The sequence below is a fragment of the Haemorhous mexicanus genome, chromosome 14 (genome assembly GCF_027477595.1).
Source record: "Haemorhous mexicanus isolate bHaeMex1 chromosome 14, bHaeMex1.pri, whole genome shotgun sequence".
Classification (NCBI taxonomy): Eukaryota; Metazoa; Chordata; class Aves; order Passeriformes; family Fringillidae; genus Haemorhous; species Haemorhous mexicanus.
This window is the reverse complement of record NC_082354.1, coordinates 12,927,316-12,946,160: the sequence shown is the minus strand read 5'-3', so window position 1 is coordinate 12,946,160 and position 18,845 is coordinate 12,927,316. Positions and strand designations below refer to the sequence as shown.

The 18,845-nt window shown below is 43.2% G+C and overlaps 1 protein-coding gene across 8 annotated transcripts in view; it reads right to left on the bottom strand.

Moving 5' to 3' along the window:
* Positions 1-12,960: 12,960 nt before the first annotated feature.
* Positions 12,961-18,845, bottom strand: part of KLHL13 (kelch like family member 13) — a 77,029-nt gene continuing 71,144 nt past the window's right edge. For all 8 annotated transcript variants that reach the window (XM_059858955.1, XM_059858956.1, XM_059858952.1 and 5 more), the window contains 2 exons: positions 17,366-17,479; positions 12,961-15,845 (listed from right to left, as the gene is read on the bottom strand). In XM_059858955.1, coding sequence (XP_059714938.1) covers positions 15,358-15,845; positions 17,366-17,479 — 602 coding nt within the window. In that variant the 3' untranslated portion in view covers positions 12,961-15,357. The remainder of the gene's footprint in view (positions 15,846-17,365; positions 17,480-18,845) is intronic.

The window sequence follows — 18,845 nt, the reverse complement described above, 5'->3', positions numbered from 1 at the left end:
ACAGCCCTGGAGGAGGATGAAGGATGATGCTCAGCCCAGGCCACACTGTCGGAACCCCGGAGATTCCTCTGGCTGCCCTGGAGGTCTCCAGCCCCTGCCTGGGGGCTCAGAGACCTTGGCACAGAGCCCAAGACCCCTGTGCCTTTGATTTAGTCCTTGGAAAAAACAATTACCAACCTTATATGAAGAATTGCAAGCCACGAAAGTTTAAGTAGAATGATAGTGAACTTATCACAGGGTGAAAAAATAGATTTTTTGGGGTTTTTAGAATGGGGATTCGGGAGGGCAAGATGGAGGAATCTGGGTGTGTCCAGCCTTTCTCCCTCTTCTTCTTCTTGGCCTCCATCTTCTGCTGTGATGGTGGCACTTTTGGATTGGTTTAGAGTGGAACTGTCTCACTGTCCAACATAGGTGATAGGTATTGGGAAGTAATTCTAAATATTGTACACGCAGTTTTTATTATAAAAAGATAACAGCGTCCCAGGGGCAGGCAGACTGCCTCTGACTGTCCTGCTGAGCTGACCTCAGCAGGCCAGGAGAAAGAATTTTATAGATAAGATACAACAAACAACCTTGAGAACAAGAACTGAAGAGCTCTGACTCCTTCTTCGACCGCCGGGCTGGGAAAAGAGACTTTCTAGCACATCTTGGGGTCACTGACCAGCAGAGACCCAGAGACCATCCCCTGAGCCCTCCTGCTCCTGCCAGCACCTCCCGTGCTCCCAGCTCAGGCTGTCTCCTGTCCTGCTGCAGGGGGTGGTGCCTTGACACTTTGCCAGACACTTGAAACCATCTTGTTTTATTGCTGTAGGGAATTATCAATGACAGAAGCTCGGAACACTCAGAAAGACTTTTCACAGGTTTATACTTAATTTAAAAATCTAATTTAAATCCCTAGTAGCCTTTTCTTTTTATAAAATTAACACTTAATTCCTTCCTTGCTACTTGAATGAATTAATATCTGTGGTCAGCCAGAGAAGATGAAATTGGCAATTACAATTCTGGGGTGTCATACTGCATATGAGTAATTAGAACCATGGATTTTGTCATTGATTTATTTTCTTTATTTCAACTTTTTGTTGCCTATGTCAATATCACTGAGACCTGGGGTTTGAGATTCACACCCTTGGCAAGTGCAGAGACCAGAGGGAACCAGAGGGATCAGCTCTGCTCCCAGTTCTAGCACTGGGAAGATGCTGCCTGCCCTCTGTGTGCCCACAGTGGATGTCCTCCCCAGTATAGCCAACACAACACAGATCAGCAACCCCAGACCACTGAGGCTCTGCAAAGCATGATTTGGGAGCTGGTGCCATGCCAGAGGGGGAGCATCCGAGGGCAGAGGGCATCTGCCTGGTGTGTCCATCACCTGAGACCTTCTTGGAAAGATATCAAAGAACCTTTTCTGCTGCACACCTTTCCCTTTTGTTGAATGCTCCCTTTATCCTGTTGCTGCTCTCCCTTTCCCTTCACTTCTTTAGATTTCTAACCTCCTGTTTTTTCCTTCCCACCAAGGCAGACTCAATCTTGCCTCCCCCTGCAGAGCTGGGTCAGCTCTCCCTGCTGGAGGCAGCAGGTGACCCTGCTCACACCATCCCTCTCATGAGCTCTGGTCATCCCACCTGAAGAAGGAGAATTAAAATTATCTTAGCAAAACTCTACACAGTGATGGATGACTGATCATGGCTCCTTCCCCCCAGAGATCCCACAGGCACTGCTTGAGCTGGCAGCTTGCTGGGATTTTCATGATTTAATGTTTACCCATGAGCTACCTGAAGAGCAGCTTGGGCAGTGCAGGCCCTTTCATCATTTTTCCAGCTGAAGTCCCAGACTCCATCCAAGTCATCATCTGCAGAGGAGCAGCCTGTGCCTGTGCAGACATTAAAAAAAAAATCATAGTACTGGTATTTACCAATTGATAAGTGCAAGACAAGTGCATCCACCTGAAACAGAAGGACCACTGGAGCCCCAGAGCAATTACAGAAAGCAAACTCTCAACTTGAGAACACATTGACATTATTAAGAACTCATGCTCCCGGTGACTTTGCTCCCTTTGCTTGTGTCCCTCATGGTGGCAGCTGTGGTGGATTGCTGCCTTGAGTCTGCCATGCCTGTGATCTCCACATTCCACTGTCTCCCAGAGCCAGGACTCCTGCTCTCCATGGACAGGATGGGTGCTTTAACTGCAGCCTCTGCCCCCAGGACTCAGTAGGACAGAGCTTCTCCTCCCAGGACAGCTGGGATCCTGAGGCCTCACCCTCTGGAATGCCAGGCCATGGAGCTCCAGGGCTCTGGGGGTCCTTCTGCTGTAGGCAGATGCTCCCACCACTGCTGAGCGCTTGCAGCCAGCCCTCAAGGATCATTTCCATGGCCGAGGGCCATTAGTCATCTGATCAGCTTGCTCACCACAAACAAGTTGCACTCCTTACATGGAAAAAGGCAGCTTTAATTTGGGGGAGGCAGCTTTGAGCCTGCTGGAGGAGAAAAGCCAAGGGGAGTTCATTTAGGGCAGTTTGATGGGAGCTCTGGGTGTCAGCTCTCACGCCATCAGATACTGAGTGAGAAGCAACTCCAATTGGGAATTAACCCATTTTGCAGTTACTGCTAAACCTCTGGGTTTAATTATTTTTAAGAAAGTATTTTAATCCCTATTCCTAGGGTTTTATTTCCCCAGAGATCTCTTGGCCTTAAAGCAGGTTCATTTGTACTATGGCAGCTTCAGAACCTTGTCTGAGCCAGGTTGGATCCTGAGCTCGGGGAGCTCCAGGCCATCAGACACATCCAGGTATTCCAAAACCATCAGCTCAAGGGCTCTTCTACCCACAAAAATAGCCTTTAATTTGGCCCCTCCCTCCTGCACTGGTACAGCTGAATTTCATTTTCCTTTATGCCAAGCCTTTATTCCTGCACAACAGCCTGCCCAGAGAGGAGGATCAAGAGGAGCTGACCAGAGGTTTGTGCATTGCAAGGTCACAGCAGGCCTTTCCTGATGTAAGCCACTAATAGCATGGCTAGACACACTAAATGACAGAAAAGTCAAGAGTGGACAATTAAACATAATTTCAAAGTGATAGTTATCCTGCTTGGGAAGGCCACTGGATTTACAACGTCTAATCCCTTGCAAAATGTCTGTATATTAAATAGAAATAGTTAATTCAACCACATATCCCCTCTGTGACCTCGTTAGTCTATCCCCTTGCTAAAAATACTCTTGGTTTGTCCCTGGGAACTCAGTGAGTCTCATTAGCAAATCATGGTTACTCTTACTTAGTACAACAGCACAGACTGCTACACATGAAAAATACATCAAAGAAACCAAACAATGTCTTTCTGCCTTTCTGAGGGGTAAAAACCAGCCAGGACAATCAGTTATTTTCTTGTGAGAATACAAAGAACCACCAGACCACTACATGCAAAAGCCAACAATAATCTTGTGCAGATATAAATTAGCCCCTACCCCTCCCTGTGCTCAGACCATGCATCATGCCCACAGCTCCACCTTTTATTCCCTTTATGGCACATCCTGGAGGTCCTTGGCAGGAGCTGCACTGACCTGTCAGGGCTGTGCCACCTGCACACCTGCCACCTATGTCACCCCAGTTCCTGTGTAAGTCACAGCTTCCCAATGTCTCTTCATCACAAGATGCTGGCCCTGAAGTACAGGCAATGTCTTGCTGAATTTTTCCATGCTGTCACATCACTCCTGCCTGTGAGATGCAGCAGGAGCCCTGCATTGCCCTCGCACATAAAGGCTAAATTTGCTAAAAAAATATGTTTACAGAAGTGTTAAAGCAAAAAACTGGAAATTCTTAAGACTGCACAAAGCATTTCCCATGAGCATGCTGGTCACAGGGCTGGTCAGGATCTCCCTTTCTCCCTCTCTGCCCATCACCCAAGCCAAAAGCAGAGCTCAGTGAGGAGCAGCTGGTAACACCAGAAGCAACCCAAAATGGGTGAATCTATTGGTGAATGCAGCCCCTGCCACAGCTGGAAGCAGAGCCTGCAGGTGAGATGCTCCCCTGCCTGGAGGAAGCTGTGCCAGAGGGGGATGAAGCTCTCAGGTTCCAGCAGCTTTGCCAAAGGGCATTTAAAGACCTGAGTGCTTCCCTGGCCTCCAACATCCTGAAGCAGCAAAACTCTAAGATCCTTCCAAATATTTCTTCAAAAATCACTGTGGCTTTCACAGAACTCATTTTACCTGTAATTTTATCAAATTGTTTTGGTGAAAACTGTTCACTCCCTACTTGGTGATGGCCACAACCAAAACTTGCTCATATGCTCATAGTAATACCAGGAATATGCTCCAGATTTGTTTTCAAAGCCTAAAATTATTTGAAATAACTTTCCATCAAGACCTATAAATCTGATCTGTGACCCACACACAAACATTTCACCTGGTTCCTCATCATTCACTGGAGCTGGAAGGAAAATGGACCTTAAGTGAACATAAACCATAGCATCTGAGTATTTACCACTGCATCTTCAACTGAGGAAAACCAGTTCCTCTGTTACATCCTTCCTGTTCATGACTTTTTTTCAGCTGAGAACACACAATTATTGGTGGTAGAAATTCTAAGTAGTAAATATAATTAGTTCTAATTAGTAACCAAAGTACTTTTACTGAATAAACAAACTGTAAATCTTTCCTCTGTGCCTACAGGACATATTCTCTCTTAAATTGTCTGTGATCATATCACCAGAGTCCTGCTACTGGGCAAACCTGGCAAATGAAGCACAGAAGGATCAGACATTCTGCAAGGTGTGAGCAGGGCAAATGCTGCTGGTGGTGGTTGGTTTGCAAGAAAAAGTTGGTACTAAACTGCTGCAGCCCTTTCCAGTGTTTTAATGGTGGAAAAATGGTAAAGCACCTGCTACAGGCCATGAGAAGGAGAAGGCATGAAACTGCTTTAGATTTGCCACTGTGGTGCACATCTTTACAACCAAATGTTCATGTATAACCCATCATCCATTAGCTATGGTAAAACATGCACTAAAAATAATTTTAAAAGGAACATTCAGCTGCTATTTACCCATTATTTTTTTGCTATTCAAGATGGTTTGATTTTTTTGTCCCTTTTTAAAAACAATTCATCCCACTCCACCTTGACATCTTGTTTACAATTTGTTTCCAGGCACAGGGAGCTGACAGATGTGATGTGATTAGCAAGACAAGACAGCCTAAATACAGAGCAGACAGCAGAGCAGACAACACGCAAGGGGCCCGCGAGCTCCTCTGCAGCTCCATCATCCCCACCAGCCCTGGAAGCTTCCATCTGACAGTGGAGATGGGCATTAACCCCTGCAAGCCCACACAAGGCTTGGTTTGAAAACAGGCTGCGCTTAGGAGCAAGCCCAGTTTCTGAATTATAGAGAAAAAAGTGCTTTTCTGCAGCCCAGCTCTTTCAGACAGGAACATTTCCAGCTCAGCTCCACTATCATTAGCAGAGTTACTAAAATTATTTCTGAAGATCAGCTTGTGTGCTGTGACCTTGTCCTTGGTGCCACCTCAGCAGTACTGTGGGAGCAGGAACAGAGCCCCACAGCTGCTCTGAGCTGCAGGAGCAGAGCTGCCTGTGGGGAACCCTCCCCTCCAGTGTTCAGAGCTGTCACACATGGAGTCATCTGTGTGCTTTCCAAGCAAAGGGGTCAGGACTGGCAGGGCAAAGAGAAACTGAGGAATTGTCTAACAAACCCAAATGAGCACTTCTGGTGTTGGCCAATTCAGATAGCTGGGGTCTCTCTTGCCAGGGTCTTTACACTACAATGCTTTGGCTTCTCAAACCCCCCCAGCTCAAGCCACAGGTAACACATCCAGAGAAGAAGCTACTTTACAGTCATTTGATGGGGCTTTCCAAAATATTACTGCCCTGTTTTGGAAGGCACATGAGGCCATCCAATACCCACCCCTCAGTACCACACATCTGACAATGTGCTGTCCAGGATCTGCAGACAGTGGGGTCACAAGCCTCAGCAGAAGGCTTTACTTCCTACTCTGGTGAAGTGTTTTCACTGCAGGCTGTCAGATCACATGGAAAAGGTCCACAGTAAGAGAGTAGAAACTAGAAGCTGAACAAGGGGCATCCCACCTTCAGCAAGAGCAGCACAGGTTGGTTCAGGGGCTGATGGTTCCCATCCCAGCAGCCATGCACAGCATTTTGCAGAGGCATTAACCAAGAGCCAGGAGGGGCAGCCTGCATTAGACACTTGATCACAGCAGACTTTCACACACTTACTCAGTTACTTGTGGCAATTCAAGAGCTGTTTTCATAAGATAACCAGTGGTCATGAGGTTCTCCTGTGCCTTCTGTGGGTGGCCAATACAGACACTTGACAGCACAGCCTTTGCTGTTGACATCAAAAATGTCACCTGACCCCCCCATCCTCCTTCAGGTTGATCACAAGATGTTAGAGCTTTTGAGAAAAAACAAAAAGTAATACAAATAAACAGTTGGAGAAAACAACTTTCTAGGTCTTTCAAACCTTAGCTGATAACCAGTTTCAGAAGAGTGTAATAAATCTTTGTTCCCATTTTATGTGTAAAGGAATACAGGCTTCCCAGGTGGCTTAGAAAAGAAACAGGAAAGAGCAAGTTCTTCCTCCAGCAAATGGAGCTAGGAAAATAAAGATGGATCACACCCTGTGACCAAGACCCAGCCCCTGGGCAGGCCAGGCCAAGGGTGCCTCTCTCAGATTCTGGCCCTGCTCTCCCCTCATCCCCATCCAGAACCTGAACAAATGGCAGAGCAGGTCACTGGGAAGCTGAGGAGCCACCCTGCTGGACATCAGCTCTCCCTGGAGGTTCATGGCACTCCTCTCAGGTTTTGCCCAGCAGCTGCAACCTCCAGGCCTTCCTCAGCAGGTCCCTTCCTCCACTCCAGCACTGAGCCCATGAGATTTGGCAATACAGAGGTTTCACTTGCCCCTTAGCCTTCATATTTGCATCACACACACTGAGATTCTTCTGCTTAACCCTGACCCCTTTCCAGTGGCAAAGCAGTGACAATGAGCTCAGGGTGCAATGGTTTGGTGCTGCAAAGTCAGCTCTACATGGGGTGTAGGGAGAGGGCTCAGAGCAGAGGCTTCTGTGAAAAGAAACTCCAGCAATTTTTAGTTTGTTTGTTAATTGACAAGCTGATTTTAGACTGCATGAAAGACTAATTGCTATTCCTTTCAGCCAGTGAACTGTTAATGAAGCTGGAATTTGTCCTAAAGACCATATGGCACATGTCATCTCTATCAAGTTATCTAAATTCCAGAAAGTCCACATTTATAAGTGTATAAATATGGAAGAGGAAAATGAAATGTGATTCTTTAAGAAGCATAGTTTCTGCTGTAACCCTGAGTTCCAAGCTGCAGCTGTTTATTGAATGGCATTGGTCTCTCATGCCACGTGATGTTAAGATAAAAAAATTCATCTTAATTTTTAAAAGACAGCAAAAATGAAGAGTGAGATGAAGAATGTGAGGCATCTTTTAAAATTCCCACTCTGATGCCTGGTCTAATGAAAATGCTGGTTTACAATGGGGATAGGTTTTCTTTGGGGAGGAAGTAAGGAGAGGGAGGGGAAACAGGGTCACAGCTTTTTGCCTATCAGCATCCCTAAGAACAGGACACATGCTTGGTGACATGCAGAGGTCTCAGTCATGTCCCTAACTACTTAACCTCTGCACAGCCCAGTCTGCCTGGAATGAGAACACAAAATGTCTGAGAAATAGTCAGGGCCTTGGCAGAAAATTTTTGGGGGGGGGGAAGAAATCCCCACTCTATTTCTCTCTTTCCAAAATCAGTGGCTGATGAGTGTTAGAACTAGAGGAGATCACTCAGACCTGCTCTTAGTGACCTCCACGTGCAATGATTGCAGCTCAGATTTACAGGTCCTATGCTTTGGAGAGGCAAGATTCAAAGTATTCTGATGAACAATCAAAGATAAAAGAGAAAATCCTTCCTCCATGCATGGATGAAGGTATTTTTCTGGCCCTGCTGGTCCCTGCTCAGAGGGCCACAGCAGCAGCTGCCTTCCCAAAGCCACACTCCATCCCTTCAGGCTCCCAGAGCCACGGGCTGGAGCCCAGCTGGGGCCGAGGTGGCCACAGATGGCCCCTGGCTCTGGCACAGCAGGGACTGGAGCCACCCCTGACAGGAGCAGGGATGGCCCTGGAGGCTGCAGTGCCTCGGTGCAGGTGAGTACCCACTGCTACTCCAGGGGGTGAGACACAAATCACAGAGCAGGGAATAATGCAAAGGTGTTTGCACTGTGTCACTGCAGGCCAAACGGAAACCTCCTGGGTTATTACACAAGGTAAATTTAACAGGATTGTAAATCATTAAATTGTCCCAAATGGCAGAGCTGCTGACAGCAGACACTCTCATTCAGTTGCACCTGATGTTTCCTTTTCTTTGTTTCTTCTTGCCATCCCCTCCTTAAAATTCCATAAAGTGAAAAGGAAAGCAGAAACTCCAAAAAGACCTGAATGATGAACCAAAACCTGACATTTCATGTTTCCTGGGTTTGACTAAGTGCAGCAAAGCTGAAATAATGAGATACATAAAATCTCTTTTAAAAAGGCTTAGGAAATAAAACCAGAAAAGTGTATCCTCTAATATTCTATGCTATTTTAAAACATTATTCAGAATTGACTAGATAGAAAACACTGTGACTAATGGGAACTAGGGCATCACTTATGTGATATGAGCACTTGAGACATCCCATATACACACAAAGTCAAATATTAATAGTGTGGTATATCAGCAGAAGCAATCTCTCTGTTTTGGGGACAGATGTAGGGATTTATTTTATTGTCTTCATTTACAGCAACAATCCTTTCATTGCTAATATCCTCAACTCCTGACAAAACATGCCTAAGGGACAGCAGCTCTCTCTGCCCTTTCTGGAAACTTGGGCTGTGCTTTAACTGCAATTAGGAAGCTGCTTTGATTTTCCTTCCAAGTTTACTGCCCCTGACCCTGGTAGAGGTTCTTTAGTCACACAAGGTTGTTCCCCTGAGGATGGAAGAACATCACTCCCAATGAGTCTTTCTGGGGAGGAAGGGAACCTGGCAGGCAGGGCCCCAGGAAACCTCAGCAGCCAGTGCCTCACCCATGGATGAGCAGGGAACACACACTCTATAAACAGTGCACTGTAAGCACCCAATGCAATTAAATAGCTGAAAGAGACAAATATTCAAAACTAAAGTTAACAAGCACAGGCCAAAACAATCTGCATTTAAATGTATTAAACAGGGCAGGCCTGATCTTCAAAGCAACTTTTTTTCCAGAAGTGTTTAAGAAGAAAGATAACCCCTCTTTATCCCAATTACCAATGCAGCACCCATCAGCAGGAATTGTATGACTCTGTGATGGCATTTATTGACAGCTGTCACACATTTAGGTAAAAATAGGGGAAGATACACTGGCAGGCACTGAGTAAGAAACATGGGAAGGGGACTCAGGTGATCAGTGGTGTGTTTATTTCGGTGCATAAAACATGTAAGGAAAATTATTTCCACATTTCTAAGAAAAGGTTACAAGCAATGAAAAACAAATGGAAAAGAAACCAAGCAATTTTTTTTTTTTTTACAGTAATGTTGAACAAGGGAGGTAAAGGCAAAGTTGTTAATTCAACAGAAGCCAAGTATTTTGGAACAATCCTGGTTATGAGGAACACAGGTTAAAACAGACTAATTTTTCCTTTATTAACGAATACTGTTCTGTGAAACAATGTTTAAAATCTGTCATGTTCCTACAGTTCTTTTTCCTGCAGTGTTGTGCAGACAGATGAGAATAAACAAACTTGCTCTCTACTGAGAGCTGGAAAGTGTGACCCAACCCTGACCTGCCCTCCCACCATCTCCACCTGGGCACAGAAGAGAGAGCAGAATCAAAGGCCAACAGAAAGTCTGGCTACCCAAGGAGTTCCTGTGCCTGCCCCTCCCAGAGCCCTCAGCAGCTCATGTGCACAGTGTCCTTGCAGAGGGGACAAGGACACTCTGGTGGTCTTTAGATGCCCAGGTTACTGAAATTTTCAGCCTGAGAGATTTGCCTCGTGCCCACAGATTTTAGCTGGCTTTGAGAACTTCTTGCAAAGCAGTGAGGGGCTGGTGGGGAATCCAATGTCAAAGCCATGGCCCTCAATCCACAGCTCCACGTGGTCTTTAGCTCCACTGGTACTTTGGATGTAAGAACCCAAGCTCAGATTGATTTTGGAACTCAATCAACAGGCAGCAGGGAAGACAGGAGGTGCTCTTACACAAGGAAACAGATGCCAGACAGCACAGAATGCTGTGGTCTGAGGGAGAATACAGCAACAGGCCAGCCAAGAGTGCAAGCAGGTACAAATAACTGAGTTTTGACTCACTTAAGCCAACTATAAGTTATTAAAAAAAAAAATATATATATATTATTACTCCCTATTCAGTCGGTGAAAGTCCAAACTAACCTCTAAGCCATGACCAAAAAAATCTAAAACAATATGCATTTTTGTTCCAGTCCCAAACATGTTTTCATCTGAGATCTTTTCACATTGCAAAATGATTTTTCCTAAACCCTTAGGAAACAGAGCTCCAAACAGAAAGGGGTTAATACCCATGAGGACAGCCTGACAGCACACAGCTCTGAAAGAACCACCTGAACCTTCTGCTCCCACTGCAGACTCACAGAGGCATTACTCATTCATGAATAAAAAGTTAAAAACTCAAACAGCAGCAATAAATACTCCCAAAGATGGGGAAAAAACCAGCACTCGAGCCGAAGTAATACACAGAGTAGGCGACCATCCCCTCAGGAATGTCAGCCTCGTATGGCTCCTGCTGTAGCACCACTCCCAGCTTCCCTGGGCTGCACCTCTATACAAATTACCAGGTCATTAAAGAGTCAACACATCCAGTGGGTAATCAGCAGGTCCAACAGAGCTGGACAGCAAATTTGGAGCCTACTGACAGAGAAAAGCCTTCTCTTAATGACCTGTGAAAAACTGGCAACAAGAAGGTGTGACCTGGTGACAGGCCCTGTGACAGGCAGGAAAGCCATCGGGATTTCCAAGCTGGCTCTCTAACTGCTATCACCTTTTCACAGCTGAACACGTCCTGCAATGCTCATGGGACAAAAAACTTTATCAATTAAGCAAAGTATAACTCTGCTCTTTAAGACTTTTTTTTTTTCTGACCACATTTGCACATAAAGAATCATTATTCACATTTAAAATACAAAAGAAAAAATACCCAATAAGCTACATATGGTGTGCAAGGACAGAACACTTTCACAGAGCATGGAAAGCATAAAGTGCCACATGAGAGCCTGACTCTCCCTCCAGATCTCTGGCTCACCACTGCACACCACCCTCCACACACCAAAGGTGCAAGCCAGGAGGAAAGGGGACACACACTACTCCTGCAACATGCACATACCTTCCACTAGCTTAAAACTGCTTTTCTATTTCCAAGATGCACAAACTGAATTACAAATACATCTATCAACAATGGGTTATTTTCTCTCTTGATGTAAGTGCCACTAAAAAAGCCTCTGCTTTATCTGTTCTGATCAGGAGCAGAGGAAGTAACAGAGATGTCAGCTACCAAGGACATCAAGTCAAACCAAGGATTAAAGAAACAGTGACCAGCAGAGTCAGACACCAGTGTTAAACTGAGGTAATCACCAGCTGGAGGGCAAATTAAGAAGGAACAACAATTCTGGTAGGCAGAATGAACTTTGCAAAAAAAGTGCCATGATCTTTTCTGATCAGATCATCCTCAACTCTTTGGTTAGAAACTTCTCCAGATATTTGTACTGCGCTTGTTGCTGTGGTATTGAATTATTTTTTGATGTCCAACCAGCCCATCAGATTAAGACTGTAAAACTTTAGGTAGAACTTTATTTATCTGCATGCAAACTGCTCTAATCCATGATTACCATTATTCCATATACTGGTATGAGCTTCTGACTGTCACTAAAATGCTCCTCCTTAGAGATCCCTCAGAAACAGAATGGGCAATTTAAAAATAGCATTGTTTATAAGAAAACAGCTCACTTTTGTCCTGAGAGCAGGTAAAGTGATTCTTCCACCCAAGGGGCCTGTAGAGCCACAGCCAGGCTGTCAGCCACATTGTGCTGCACCAGTGCTCATCCCTTCAGCACAACTGCATTAGCCCAAGAAGCCACAAGACCAGCTGGATCCTTGCTGGAATTGCTTTCCCTGGACCAGGTTCCTGGACTTTACAACTTTCTAAGGGGAGGGGAATCACAGAAAAATGGATATCTGCAGATGATGAACTCTCTGAGATTAACAAGGCAAAGAAATTTTACATAACCTGGATTTTCCCAGGTCGTCTTCCCCATTGTTCTTGTCCTATTTCAAAACACAGAACAAGGGAAATGTCATCTCAGATGTCTGGAGTCAGAGTGCTGGGTTCTGCAGGGATATCAGCTGGGCCTTTGGGCAAACTGAGCATGGAAGTGAGCCCTTTTGGCATTTGCTGCTAATTGGGCACCATAAAGCAAAGTCTGCATGAATTTTGCAGTGTGTGTCTGCATCACTGGGAGAGGGCAGACAGCTCCTGTGGCTCTCCCAGCTGGCACGCCATGCAACCCTAATTTCATTCAAATCAAATAGCTATAATTGCTTTTTATCCAGATGCTTTCCTGATTCAGGTACTACAACTGCAACAAGAGAGAATCCAAGATTCATGAAGAGGCAGCCTGACTGGAAATGGAGATGGGTATTTGCTGTATCCAAGTGAGTACCTGCAGCTGTGGGTTCAGAGATGGAAAGGGGCTCTTATGCCATGGTTAAGAAAGACTCAATGAGCATCAAGTCACTTTATACTACATTACAGAAGAAACCAGTTTGCAGTTTTGGGCAAATTTTTGATGTTTGCTTTTCAATCCCTAGTGAGTAAATGTTAACTAATGTAATTATAAACACTTTAATCCAGAGGGAGATTAAAAAAAAACAAACAAAACCCCCAAAGATTAATTTGATTGAAGCACTACATTTAATCCACTGATGACAAAACGTTCAAAAATAAGTCTTCCATTTTATGTATAACAAATAATGAGTCAAAAAAACAAAACAAAAAACAAAACAAAAAACCCACAAACAAAAAAATCTCAACAATGCGGCCATATACCAGCTCCTGGCTATACAAGGCTCAGACACAAAACTGACATCCTGGCTTTAAACCACCTCAGAATGATCAGAACCCATGTTAAGCTTCTTCAAACAGAGAACACCAGAGAAGATACCCACTTTTAAACACTGTGTCCCTCATCCCCAGCATACAAAGAGCAGGATATATTTACATTATCCTAAAGGAATTGCAACTCCTTCAAGTACTTTTCAGTTTAATTAATATAAGAGACACTGAATATGGATTTCAAGGGATTTAAAGTCAAGCAGGATCTAAAATCTGTTTGAGCTGGAAAAAAAATTAGTAGCATGTGACACTTAAATGATTGAAAAATCCTTAAAAAACAGAGCAACACTTTTCTATCCAGTGCTTTGCACAGCATAAGAAGACTATTCTTAGGGTGATGAATCAATTTATCTTCACTGGCCAGTTTCCAGGAGTATCCACTGGTGCTGCTGTTCCACCTGCAACAACCTTGCACAGCCACATGGAATTGAGACTTCAATCTTTTTAAAGAGGAAGAATTAATTTTGATTTTAACCAAAACAATTATGAAACCTAAAGCTTACATGTAGATTTTGGTAGTGACCATTATTAGTAAACTGCACAAAGAATAAATATCAGTACTTCCAAATCCGACACCACAGTAATCCTGCTGCTTGATTGCATCAAGCAGGGACAAAACACAAATAGCAAAATCCCAACAAAAGTCTCTTAAGCTTTACTTGGTTATTATTAATAGGTAACACAATAAGCTGGTTTAAACAGTTTTCCCCAGAGGATGCCCCTGTGACAGTGTTCATTACCAAAATTACTTGTAACATGATGGGAAGCTCAGAACAACCACAATGGCATAATCAGAGCTGCAGTTTGTCAGCAGGGCACTGTATTTTGGAGCAGGTAAAGATTCCTGTGAATTTGGAGGGCTGCACACATAAGCAGTTCTCCAAGGAAAAAAACATTAAGACTGGTTTTTCATCAGTCCCTAACAATAAAATGAACACATCAGACCAAAACAGTTTCTTAAAAGTAGGTCAAAAATACCCATTCATGATCACTTGTGCATTGGTTTCCTAGCAGGTTCACCTACCCACGTGGATATACGTCACACGTATCCTGGAGACAGTGAGGCAGAGGAAGAAAACCAAATACATTAATGAGGTAGCTTAGACTGGGTAACTGCAGTTAAAAGTTTTATTGAACAAAAGAAGGTAAAATGTGGTAGTCCAGGTTCACTGAGCAAAAGCAGCTCTCTCACTGAAGCTGCACTTTGTGCTAAATAACCTTATTAACTGAGACTATACAGAGGACACATTATGCAAGTTATCTCAACAGCAAAGGAGAAAAGGTAGATCAAATTTGATTGGATGGAACCATTTGGTCAAATTCAGTGGCTTAAGTTACTGATTCTAGCCCTTAACTACCCATATTCAGTACAGCCATAGCACAGAATACTCAACTGCACTGAATTCCCATTTGTTAATAGTGTGTGCTCCCATGCAAGCGGAAGCCAATTCCTGGAAAAAAAAAACCCAAATTAAAAAACACAAATATGTTTAGGATGTTTTATTTGAAGCATCATTCAACTGACTCAGGAAAAACACGATATATGTTATAAAAAACTCCCGGCCTCTACAAGGTCCGCTCCTGTACAGTGCTAATATTTTAAAATTATTTTATTTCTTCCTCCTGCCTAAGAAACTTCATATGCTCTGAAAGCACCCACAAAGTCAGGTGGGGTAAACAGATATGTCAAAAATACTCTGTGTAAAGAGGGAGGTAGCTCAGGCCCCTTGGCAACCTTCAGAGAGTTCACATTGATGTGGTCTACCTACCCTTGTGATCTGCAGTCAAAAATGAAAGGAAAAAGGATTTCAACACGAAATTCAGTGACATGTTCAATACAAATTTGACTCACTGGGCTCCCAAATGTAAGCTACAAGGTACCTCACAGCCAACATAGAACATTAATAACGTACCTAGTTCATACATTTTATAGACAATACCCTCTCATTTGTTAAACATTTGGCTCGGGCGAGTACATCTCTTTTTGTCAACCACTTGAGAGACATTCTAGGCCAAACAAACGGCACAAATAATGTCAAAGTCTTTTTTCTTTTTTCCAGTAATTGTATGAAATGCTGTAGGCTAAGCCTAACAGAAACTACTGAAGAAAAATAACAGACCCCATGATGCAGTGCAGAGGTATTACTACAACATGGTGAGCCAAGGGATGGTTCTAAGGTGCTGACAGAGGAGACTCTCTGGACGGTGACCCTGTGTTGTCCTCCGGAGGGAAAACAGTGAGAGTGCAGGCTCGAATGCCACCAAGGGATTCTGGAAGGTCAAATACTTTATGCCACTCATCTTTTTCTGGATCATACTTCTGAACTATTTCCACCATGCACCGGTTATTCCAAGAATATCCTCCAACAACATAGATTTTATTTTCAAAGACAGCAACCCCGACATCACTTTGCCCACGTAACATGGCGGCAATTGGAGTCCACTGGTCTAGAGTTGGTGAGTAATATTCACAGCTTAGAACATCATCATAATCACTTGTTCCTCTAAAGTGATTTCCACCAATAACATACAGCTTGTCTCCTACAGTACACATGCAATGCAGACCTCTGACTGTTGTCATTGGAGCTTTCTGAGTCCATTTGTCTGTGTCAGGGTCAAAGCACATGAGTTCCTTTTGGAAAGTATCGTGGGTAATTCCCCCTAAAGGAACAAGACACATGTTAGAGGAGTGCTCACCCTAATAAGCATTAAATAACAACAAATACATTTTATTGAAAGAATTCCATCTTCCTTGAAACTTCTTCACTCTAGCTTAGATTACTACCACAGAAGTACTCCATTTCAAATGACATCTGTTCCTTTAAATGGGAATATGGACAGAAGCCATGTCTTACACTGCACCTCATTACACAATTGATACTGGCAGATTAAAAGAACAAAAAACTGTTACCTACACTTCTATTTTGCAAATTTATTTCTTTGCTTGTATTCATTCAGTGTGCTAGTTAATGTTTCTCACCATCAAGAATCCATTTCCCTTTCAAATTTTGATACTATGCCACTGTGTTTTAAATATCACATACTAGAATTTTTATCAAAAATCTTTTTGCATCAACTTCAAGTGAATAGAGAGAGGACACACATTTCAAATATTCTTCAGTTAATAGTTACCTATGGTTCTCTCTACATTTACCTTCTCCATAGCTCCCTGCAAAAGCATTTGGAGAGGCTCCAGGACAAAAGGAAAAGAAAAATCTGTGGGATCTACATGAAAAAAACACAGCAGACAGCATATGTATGTGCCACCTGCAGCAAAACAAGCAAGATGGGCAAAACACAACTGACAGCAGCACAGCAATTAGGAGCTCAATGGACTTGCTCACAGAAAAATAAGCACCTGTACCTTACATTAAATTTCTAAAGCAAATTTCTCCTAGCTTACTGGCACAAGAGCCCCTAAAGGAAGCAGCTCCAGCACATCCCCCACCAGTTCTTGTCAGCTAAGCAACCTTGTCCTACCTCCTGCCCTGAATTTCGGCTTAGTTCTCAAGAGGACATCCTTAAAATTTCAGTAGGAGAATATAGGGCTGTGATCCCTGCAATGATCACTGACAGACAGATTGAATCTTCTTTAAAAATTAAGCTAATAGCAGATTTTCAGACAACACATTTGGAAAAAAAAAAAACCCGTAATGAAACTACAGATATCACTTATATGCTATGATTAACATGAAAACCTAGCCCTTTCCACTACCTCAATGAAGACAAACATTGTTTAAAGTTATAAAATTTCCAATGCATTGCAAAGTTTATAGGGAGGGTGTGTTTAATTGCTAGATTATATCACAATACATGCTATAATTATTTAATACTGTTATACACAATTATAATTATAGATTATAACAATATTATGTTTAATTATATTGCTTTATAAATTTTTATATGTGGCAACAGAAAACTTTATTCTGATTGGTAAAGTGAGTAACTGCTTTGGAATTCAGAGCTATTCAATTACTAAGCATTATATTATCTACAATAATTTTGTCAGAGCCAGCAGGGTATGTGCTGTTTGACTGGCTTCATAGGAAACTGCATCACTACTGATACCATGGCAATCCTACTGCAACCACAGCCTAATTTGTACTGTCTGCTGCTGAGACAGAAAAAGTTAGACAAGGAATGGTTTCACAGAGATGATGCCACAGGCATGATTGATTTACCTGAAATATACATTAACCCCCCATAGACGGTTCCAGCGTGACCATAGTGGGGCTCGTTCATTTTTGCCACGTAGCTCCACTCGTTCATTCTGGGGTTGTAACATTCCACAGTGGCTGTTGGAGACAAAGGAGAGCACAGAAGTGGTGACAACAGCATGGCAGTTTGGGGCTGAGCTCAGTGCAGTGGCAGAAACATTCACAGAGGAAGTGCCAACAAGTAACACTGTTCAGCTGAGGGAGTCTCAAGGGAATTATTGAGCACTATCACAGAAACACAGAACAGATGGGGCTGGAAAGAGCCCCTGGAAATCATCTACTCCACCTCATCCAACTCCTCTGCTAAAGCAGGGTCACCAAGAACAGGCTGCATAGGGTTGTGTCCAGCTGGGTTGTACCATCAACAAATTTGTTCAGAGAACACTCTGTGTTCTAAATTTCTGTTCTGTGTGCTAATTTTGTATTGTATTGCAATGTGTTATTAAGGATTTGCACAGCAACATACAGCACAGCATATGCAAGTCACTACATCAATTTACAAAAGCCAAGCTTAAAAGAAAAAAGATGAAATGTCCCTGAGTCTGGCAAGGAGACAAGCAGTGCCTGTGTTGATGCACAACTCCATTTGTGCAGTTTTCCCTGTGAGCTGGAATGTTAGAATGATCAAGGGTTTCATCAGTTCAGAAATTACAGAGGACATACCCAGCACCCAGGAATGCAAAATGGATTCCTGAGAGGGAAACCTCTCTCCAGTGTAAGATGGGAGAGATGCAGGCTGCAGTAAAAGGCCTGCAACAATCACAGGGAATAGAAATAGAGGGCAGATCCAACAATGGAGCAAACTCTAGGTTTGGCAGCTTGAACACTACAGTATGATCAGAGGGGCACAAGGTCCTCAAACCCCCTATAATATAGTGACTTTATGATGCACAGAGAAATCGTCAATAATTAAGTTATACCAAAGACAAATTAAATCTCATTTTATATAATTCAGGACTGCCTAATCTTAGTTGGATGTTTATGAACTATACATAGAAAAATTGAATCTGTCTTTAAAAGTGGCATTTTACTTGCTCTAGAACAAGGTTTTTATTGAATCAAGAGTAGAAATCTGAGTCAGCTCTATGGAATCAGTGGTGGTGACTTAACAGTGCAGGATTACACATCACCCAAGAGAGAGAATACCCTTAGAATCTGAGAAACTTGTCATTATAAAGGCAGAATCTCGATTTAGTTTAAGCCTAATTACAGAGTTACAGAGCAGGCCAGTAAAGAACATCAGACAGTAACACTTAATGAATATAAAGCACCTCACCCTAACTCCAAAGCTGTTTTGAAAAGATCCTCTGGATCATTTTAGAGGAGTATAGCTATGGTCTCAGACTACAAAAAAAAATCCCTAGTCATGAAAAAATTAGTACAGAGCACATTAGAGTGACCTTCTGAATTCTCCTTTAGTTGCTGCATAACCTCTTTATTGTTG